We start from the raw sequence: 9,200 nt of genomic DNA, 5'->3' as shown, positions 1-9,200 counted from the left end.
CCACCAGGGAAGCCCCTGATGATTCTTTTTATTTTAGTATGGCTTTGTTACCATCTGTGTGCATGTTTATAATTACATATATTTGAATAGATATATACAAATATACATGTGCAGAACGACACAAAACCACAGAAGTTAAAGTTATATATAAAATATTACTGTGTGCCACTTATAAACCATATTCATCGAATCTAAAACACCATTTATTGTAAAATCCACCATAATTTTATGCATGCTTCTCTTAACCCACCCCATTCTCAGCCTAAAATGAAGTCTTGCATACAATGACTACTGATAAAAGTTAACAAGACCATAACATCTCTGTCCTCCAGAGAAGTTTTCTCTACTTCTTACATGCTGCCTCTGCCACAGAGAATCTCTTTATTATTAATCCTGAACTAAAAGATTGTCTAAACCATCAATTCTCTCATCATTAATTCAACCAACATGCATGGAGTACCTAGAACCAGACAAAGGGGATATGAAGGTGATCAAAGCATAGTCTCAGCCTGAAGAAGCTTACTCGCTGATAGGAAAAAGAGATCTGGAAATGGTCTTAAAATGAGAATTGATAAAATGCAGGTGTGCATATGGCACAAGCTACAATCAGGACAACAAAGAAGGGATTAAATACATACCTGTTAAGAGGAAAGGGGGGAAAGGTGGGAGAAGAAAATACCCAGCTTAAGCTAGATACACAAGGAGTGGAACAGCATTTTAGGCAGAAGTACCTATGAGCAAAGACATAGATAGAGGTAAGACAAAGTAGAGTAATTCAAGTTACCACAAGTTAATTTCATTATGGTAAGAGCTGAGAGTGGGAAGAAGTGGGGGTTATAAATGAAAACAGAGAGTTAGGCAAGGATCAATTATAAAGGGCCTGAATATCATGGTAAAAGTTTGGACATGATGCCAAAAGCAAGAGGAGTCACTGAGGGCCTTCATCTAGACACATGATCAGATTTATATTGGAGAATGATTGCTTTTATTCATGTTGGCAGTCACTACTGCAGCAATGTAGTAACTTTGCACAAAAACTTAGAGTGCGATTGGTGAAATTCTAGTAGCCACTTCACCCAGCAAAGCAATCTTCTTCTTTCCCTTGTCTTCTTCTTGCTCACTGGAAAGCCTCTCTGTAGAACACAGAATCACAGAATTTAGAGTTAGAAGGAAGCTTAAATATTATTTTGCCCACCTTATAGCCAGATTAAGGCAAGAGATTCGATTTAGCTCACACATCCATCCAGTGAAAAAGAATGAGCCAAAATTCACATCTCTCATTCTAGAATTCTTTCCAGTTGCCCATTTTCTGAACTTTCAGGCCCTTGATCTAGACAATGTGAAAGTATTCATCTGTAATTTTAATGCCCATGTTGATACCAATCTACTGACAAAAATCAAGATGTTGGAAGTATTTTAAGTCATTGATAAAGATGATTGAATTAATATCTGTATCATTTTTCTTATGACCTGTGATAAATCCTAAGGGATGAGTTGTCAAAGCAGACTCCTCCAAAATCATAGAGCTTACCTCACACCAAACTTCATTAATGATTCAATTGATACAGGCCACTGTCAGACAGAGACAAAATATCCTTTTTGGGAAAAACCCAAAACCATCAGACACAGCATTTAAAACTGTCCACCTTCTCCTGCATTTTGGCACACTTTGATTTCAGATGTACAAGGAGTTTTTGAGCATAGTATGCAAAGGTATTTCTCACAAAAGGAAAGCAGTTTGGATTGAGGACATCTCCATTTTACATGTCCTTGCAAAGCTTACATACTATTTCCTTCACCCATCTCCAGCCACCATGCCACATAAATAAGTAAATTACAGGCTTATTTGCCATAAGCAATCTAAACAGACCAAAAATGTCCTACTAAACACATTTCATATGTAGGGACTCCCTGGTATCTTTCCATGAGTAAATACCATTATCAGATTTACAAAGAGGTCTGATGAGGCCTTTTATTCCTCTGAGGGTCCCAGGAAGGGAGAGAATCAGTCACAATCCTGCTGTTAACTTTTCCTTTGATGTTTATATCCTAAATTTGAAAATATAATCAACTATAGGCTTAGAGGATTATCTGAGAAGTTCCTAAAATGACCCCATACATATTTGATAATTCATTCAGAATTATTTCTGAAGCAACAATGTAACAAAAAATAAAACTTTGCCTTTTAAAACAATGACCACCCATATTTTAGCAAAAGTAATTTTGTATTTTCAAGACATACAAATCAAATCATATTCATAATCAATCAAGTTATTTATTATATGTTTCTTTTTGATGAAAGGATTGAATCTAAAATTAAAACTTCTAATTTCTTTTAAAAATCAGTAAAGGACTTATGATTTTGGTAATATGAAAAGCTAAATTAAAATTCTTCCTTAAAATTTTTTCCTCTGTATTTTTTTCTACAACAAATATACTTTAAAATGCATAATTATTTTTTAAATTTTATTGAAGTATAGTTGATTTACAACGTTGTGTTAATTTCTGCTGTACAGCAAAGAGATTCAGTTATACACATATATATTCTTTTTCATATTCTTTTCCTAAAGTGCATAACTATTATCTTAAGGAAATCCCCAGGTTGCAGAAATACAGAGGGAAGAAGTATTAGATGAGTTAACTCAGGCTGCCCTGGTGTGGAGGGTGTGGAGGGTGGTTCTGGTGCTGAAAGTCTTTAGTTTTACTTGGAAAGTGCACAAGAGAAGAGGTCCCATTAAAAAACAAACAAAAACAAAGACAAGACTCCCTTAAAAAAGTGCATCCTTGTTGGACTGAAAAAGAAACTCTGTCCAATGTCACAAAGCATCAAGGAAGTTTGTCCAGGCTCTGGGTAGGAAAATAAAGTTATCCTTAACAATTCTTAATGTTGAACTTGTGCCTCACACAGGTTTGGGGTCTAAATTTACACACACAAAAAGAATAGAATAAGCAGAGTTTTTTGACAATGTAGAAAGAACCACCAAAAGTAACTATAGTTAACAATACTGTATTGTTAAGCTCCTACGAGAGTAGGGCTTAAACGTTCACACCATACAACACAACAAAATGATAATTATGTGAGGTGAAGGATGTGTTGTCTAAGTTTATTGTGATAGTCATTTTGCAGTATATACGTGTATCAAATCATCATATTGAACACCTTAAACTTACACAATGGTGCATGTAAATTATATCTCAATAAAGTTGGGGAAAAACAGGAGTAATTCAAGTCAATTTTACTTTTTAAAATAAGGCAAGTTAAGGAGTAAGATTCCACCAGTTAATAGGGCCAAACATTGACAATTCTTGACAAAATATGCAAGTATTTTTATGCCCCCAACTGCAAGCCTGGATTTTTTTTAAAATAACTTTTTTTACATTTATCTAAAATATTTATTATCCATAAAAACAGGTAAGATGTAATTAATTCATTAGTATTTTAATGTCCTTGGAACTCCATGTAGTAAGCAAGATCTCACTTTAAAAAGATTTTCATTTCATGGAAAGAGCATTTTCTATTATGTAAATTGCTTCAATTCTTTTTTAAAAGAGCAGAATAAATTTCTACAATTGAAATACTCATTTTATCTTTTTTTTTTTTTTTTTGTAGTACGCGGGCCTTTCACTGTTGTGGCCTCTCCTATTGCAGAGCACAGACTCCGGACGCGCAGGCTCAGCGGCCATGGCTCACAATCCCAGCCGCTCCGCGGCATGTGGGATCCTCCCGGACTACGGCACGAACCCGTGTCCCCAGCATCGGCAGGCGGACTCTCAACCACTGTGCCACCAGGAAAGCCCCTGATAACTGTATTTTAATAATCAAAATGCTGTTAAGATCTCACACTGGGGTCTCCTTGCATCTAGCAGATATGTCACTACCAGGATGGAAATGAGAGCTCCATGGCTCTCCTAGAGACTGTGATCCTACCTTCCTCTACTCCTCCCTTGATCTTGAGCTTCCAAAAAGAAAATGAAGAGTTCTTCACTGCAATTTCATAGACCTCTGCTGTAGACTCTGGTGACTTGGACCTTTTACAAGATTTTGAGTTTCTCAGAACGCTAATATTTTTTTTCAAAAACAGCTAAATGTTAGCCAGTCAAATTGTGAAAGAAGTATTAGAATATTCTGCATACCTGTTTAAAATGATACAGATACAATGAAAGGATACTATAGTAGATGACAAGGTAATACTAAGAGAAATGAAATCAGAACAAAGTTCTGATGGTAATGATCTTTCCATCTATTTAGGGAGAAGACACAGATATAGGAAAACATTAGTGAAAGAAATGGCATATTGTGGTGCCAAGTATTAAGAAATGCATAAACTTAAATGCTGCAAGTGTAATATATTTAATTAGTTTTGAATTAAAACAGAGATATAAGTGAGGACTAGAGTTGTCAGATATCTTAAAGTGCTTTCAACTAAATTCTATTCAACAGAGGCTTGAGTTTCTACTCAGTATAAAGGAGCTGTGGGGGTAAAATAAGTGATGCATGGTGTCCTCCTTCAAGGAGTTTAGGCTTATTGGTTAAAGGGTGAATAGGAAAAAAAAATTCATGCTGGAGAAAGATACATATTTTTTTTACAATTTATGAAATTAATAATCCAACAGAATTATCTAGACTTAGAAAACTAGTAATCACATAGATAGCTTTCATAATATTTCAGCAATTTGTAAGAAAATAGTAAACTTGTAAGAAATTTTGGAACAAATTGCTTCTGAGCAATGAATTACATTTCCTCAAAGTGATATTCATCAAACGTACTGTCTCTCTGTTATGGGCTGAATAGTATCTCCTCAAAAATTCACGTTGAAGTTCTGATCCCCCTACATCAAAATGTGACCTTATTTGGAGATAGAGTCTTTAAAGAGGTAAGTTAAAACAAGATCACTGAGGTGGGCCTTAATCTAATATAACTGGTGTCCTTACAAGAAGAGAAAATTTGGACACAAACATGAACAGAGTAAAGACACTGTAAAGACACAGGAAGAGGAAGACCATCCACAAGCCAAGAAGAGAGACTGTTCCTTTACGCACAGCTTTCAGAAGAAATTACCCTTACTGACATCTTGATATCAGACACCTAGCCTCCAGTATAAATTTATGTTGTTTAAGTCACCCAGTCTGTGGTACTTTGTTATGGCAGCCCTAGCAAACTAATACACTCTCTCTGCTTAATTCTAATGTAATTATCATTATGAATCTGAGGTGGATGTTTAGGCTATTGGGAATGCAAAGCATTATGTCTCATTTTTCACTATATTTTCCAAGAACATCATTAATCTAATCAAATAGTAAAATACTAATTTAAAAAAAAGAATCACCAGAAGAACAGAAAAAGGAAAAAGTAGTTACTTCACAGTGCAGAACTACATGTGAGGACTTTGGGAGAGTTGCTTTATATATAAGCCTTTATGCACATTTTGTTTTTCATCATTTGCCTGTATTACTTTGACAAAAGTTAGATAGAAGAGATAGGTGGGTGGGTAATTAGAAAGAAAGAAAAATAAACAAACCAATGGGTAATGTGATCACATTTAAACAATCATTTAAACAATTTAAATCAACAATGAAGTTTTGTTTAATTCTCACATAAGTTATTCACAGGGGTATTTTGACTCTCTAAAGTTCATAAACAGAATTCAAATCATCCAAGCAGAAGTAATTTGCTGCTTTTAAGCCAAAGCCCTGACTAGCTAGAGTTGCCTCTAGGAATTAACAAGAACGAAATCCTGATTAAGCAACTAATTGGCTTGTCTACTAATGAAAAGAAAAACAAAGTACATTTCTCTACCTCCAGACACAGAGTCATAAAAACAGAAGTTTTCAGAACCACCTTAAGGATGTTTAAATCCCTGACAATAAGATTCAACAAGGTGAAGCCTAGTGACAGGAGCGATGAGAATAAACAAAGTTCTGATCCAAGCAGCGAGTCACAGCAACCCACGAGACAGGTATGCTCCCCACATCCCTAAATCAGTCTTGATTCTAATCATTTCTTGTCTGGGGAGGGATTTTAATAAACACTATGATGTGTGATTTCTCTGCAGTTTTACTTGCTACCATCTGGGTCATGGACTGTTTGTCTTTGGGGTTTATCCTTATCATTTTATACATACTGCATATATTGGCTTTAGAATGGAATAATAAATGTTTAGAAGACCCTATTATGATTTGGAAAAGCAAAGTAAGACTTCTCCTTGCTGATTTTCACTTCTACCATCATCCAAAATGAAATCATTTCTCAAATATTAAACCGGTTATATGATCTAGTTCCAACAGAGAATGTCAAAACATCCTGGTCTTAGGAAACTGCATTTTGACAGTAATTTCTCTAGACCAGGAGTTCTCAATAGGGAGTAGTTTGCACTCAGGACAATCAGCAACGTCTGAAGATATTTTTGGTTGTCACAGCCCAGGGGTAGGGAAGTTACTGTCATCTAAAGGGGAAAGGCCAGAAATGCTGTTAAATGCCCTAGAATGAACAGGAGAGCCCTTTACAACACAGAATTATCCAGTTCAAAATTTTAATATTGCCAAAGTGGAAGAACCCTTCTCTGGACAAATATTTTCACAAGTTCTAAGTCTGTTCATCTGTAAAATGAGGATGATACCTGCTTTGTAGCCTTGGTATACAAACTAGAGACAGTATAGATAAAGCATATAGTAGGGAATTCCTAAGTGGTAATTATTATCATCATCACTATTAATAATTTGTGTTCTTATGACAGATTTAAGTCCAAATGGTAATTATATGATCAATATTCACTTACAGCTATTTATAGAACAATTTTCATGAATTGCTCACTAGATTTACCTAAAAGCACTATGTAAGATTTTTAGAGCAAGAATTATTTTCACATCTAAGAGAACTGGATGAGAGATGTCAAATACAAACAGGAAGGTACCTCAGGGACTAGCATAGCATGGTCTAATGATTCAGGTTTAAATGAGCATAGAGTATAAAAAATACCAAGATTACCTAATGTTGGCCCTAGAAAATTTGCCTTCCTTTTCTGATTAACATTGACTGTTTCTGCAGTGGAAAGAAGTGGAGAATGTTCTTTATGAGAGTGCCCTTGACTTTTCTAATACTTGTGTCAAAATAAATAATCTCATACTTTAAAAGTTACTTATATGTTTAAAAACTTATAGACTATCACAAATGTTGAGCTGGGTACTTCCCTTCAACTAGCCTTGTTGTGTTTTTCTCTGGGAAAGTCATTACAGTGATGTATGCCAACTTACCATCATGATTATTTTCCTGCAGAGCACATAAAAATAGCTAATACATTATTCTCTTGGAGAACATAGTAGCTAACAGAAATTACTATGTACCAAGCAAGGTGCTATCCCTTTCCAAGCACTGCTGTATTGAATTCTCATGGGCCCTGTTATAATTTGCTACTTACACACAACTTACAAATTTTAGAGTCTGGATCAGAACCCTGTTCTATCTGACTTTAGTGCCCGAGAGCTAAATCACTAGGTTATATTGATACAAAACAGAAGGCAAAATGAGCAGAAACTCCTTAGAGAGTTGTGTTTCCTTCAGAAACATTAATATTGGAGAGCTACTCAGACTAGACACAAGTAGGGCAGCTCTTAGACACATCCTGTGCCATTCCTGACAGCCATAATTTGTGGATGTTAATCAGGAAGTCTGCTGGCATCACATATATTAAAAGTCATATTGGGGAATTATTTGCAACTACTCTTTCCAGTAACATGTTGGTAAAAGAAAAATAGTTTTTCTCCAGTTTCAAATATGCTAAATGTTAAAAATGACACAAAGTTAAAGCCCTCTTTTCATCTACAGAATATAACCTTTTAAAATGACATTTAAACAACATATTTCTGAAATACAAATCGATTATTTGAGTCGTATAAGAAATCTATGAAAGAATAAATCAATTTACATTGTATTTTAAGTGTCATTTAAATAGTTAATTCTCAAACTAAAATATCATATGTAATTCAAATTTGTCAATAACCATGAAATCAAAAACTGCAAACTCAGACTAGTACAAACTCTCTCTCATACTCCAGAATAAGACACTATTCACATAAAACTACATTTATGTACAATAAAACTATGATGGAAATGTTTCTGAATAACATGATGTAAAAGTATTTGATTGAAGTCAGAAGGCTTTATCACTACTTCATAATCTATCCAGGGATCCATACTTTTCTAGCCACTTAATCAATTTCCTATTCAATAATATAAGAATAATAATCGCTGCCTTGCCTAACACATATGAGTCTTAAATTAAATCATCTGATCAATTTGCTTTCCAGTTTAAAATGTTTCTGACATACAGTGTCTGAAAATAATGTCAAACTTCACATCAAGGCTTAAAAGACTCTCCAAATCCCTTCCTACTTCACTAGCCTCATCTTCTCACCCTTTTTCCCTTCCAAGCACTTCTGTAGTCTCCCTTCACCTACATACACCTTAGGCTTTTGCTAAACATACGTCCACTGCCCGTAATATTTTCCATGCCTTGTCTATCTGGAAAACAAAAATCTCATCTTGATTTGTAAATTCAGGAGTCACTTCCTTTTGAATAGTGTCCTTCCTTTCCCTTCAACTCTGGAAGAACTGACCACTCCCCTTTATGCCCCACCTCTAGCATCTACTAACATTGTGTCATCACCGATAACATTTCATGTCAGTTGCACTGGTGTGTGTTTGTTCCCCCTATGTGGCTGTGAGCAGCTTGGGAGCCAAACTTTCTATGCTCTAACCTTATATCTTATTTTACCCTGTCCCCATGGGAAAATCTTCAGGTGTACACTGGCCACATCCAGTGAGATATACTTACATTTCAAAGGAAAGCTTAAATGTTAAGATAAATGATGAGATAGACGCAAATGAAATCATGGAATGTAAAAGGAAGAGAGTTATGAGTAAAGACACCAAGGTACTTTCTTCTTTCCATCATTTTACATTCTACCTCTAAAGACCTAGACTGGGGCCAATGCTCTGGGTGAAGGAAGTTAGAACCAGGCTGTAGGAAGTTAGAACCAGAACTGGGAGAAACATGTGCCTGGGAGATGCAGCAACCACAGTGAAAAAAACAGACTGCGGTCAACAAACTGTGGAGATTGAAGTTGATTATTCAATAATAGAGCCAAGAACATTCATTTAAGTGTAAGAATTATCATTTTTAGTATGTCATAAACAAATGAT

The 9,200-nt window shown here is 35.2% G+C and overlaps 1 protein-coding gene across 1 annotated transcript in view; it reads left to right on the top strand.

Moving 5' to 3' along the window:
- Nucleotides 1–5,847: 5,847 nt before the first annotated feature.
- Nucleotides 5,848–9,200, top strand: part of CNGB3 (cyclic nucleotide gated channel subunit beta 3) — a 143,808-nt gene continuing 140,455 nt past the window's right edge. Inside the window, exon 1 of the mRNA XM_065895239.1 lies at nucleotides 5,848–5,958. Within this exon, the coding sequence (XP_065751311.1) occupies nucleotides 5,848–5,958 (111 nt within the window). The remainder of the gene's footprint in view (nucleotides 5,959–9,200) is intronic.

This window comes from Phocoena phocoena, chromosome 17 (assembly GCF_963924675.1).
Source record: "Phocoena phocoena chromosome 17, mPhoPho1.1, whole genome shotgun sequence".
NCBI classification, from domain to species: domain Eukaryota; kingdom Metazoa; phylum Chordata; class Mammalia; order Artiodactyla; family Phocoenidae; genus Phocoena; species Phocoena phocoena.
Note: the sequence above shows the minus strand (reverse complement) of the source record. Positions and strands in the feature narration are given on the sequence as shown.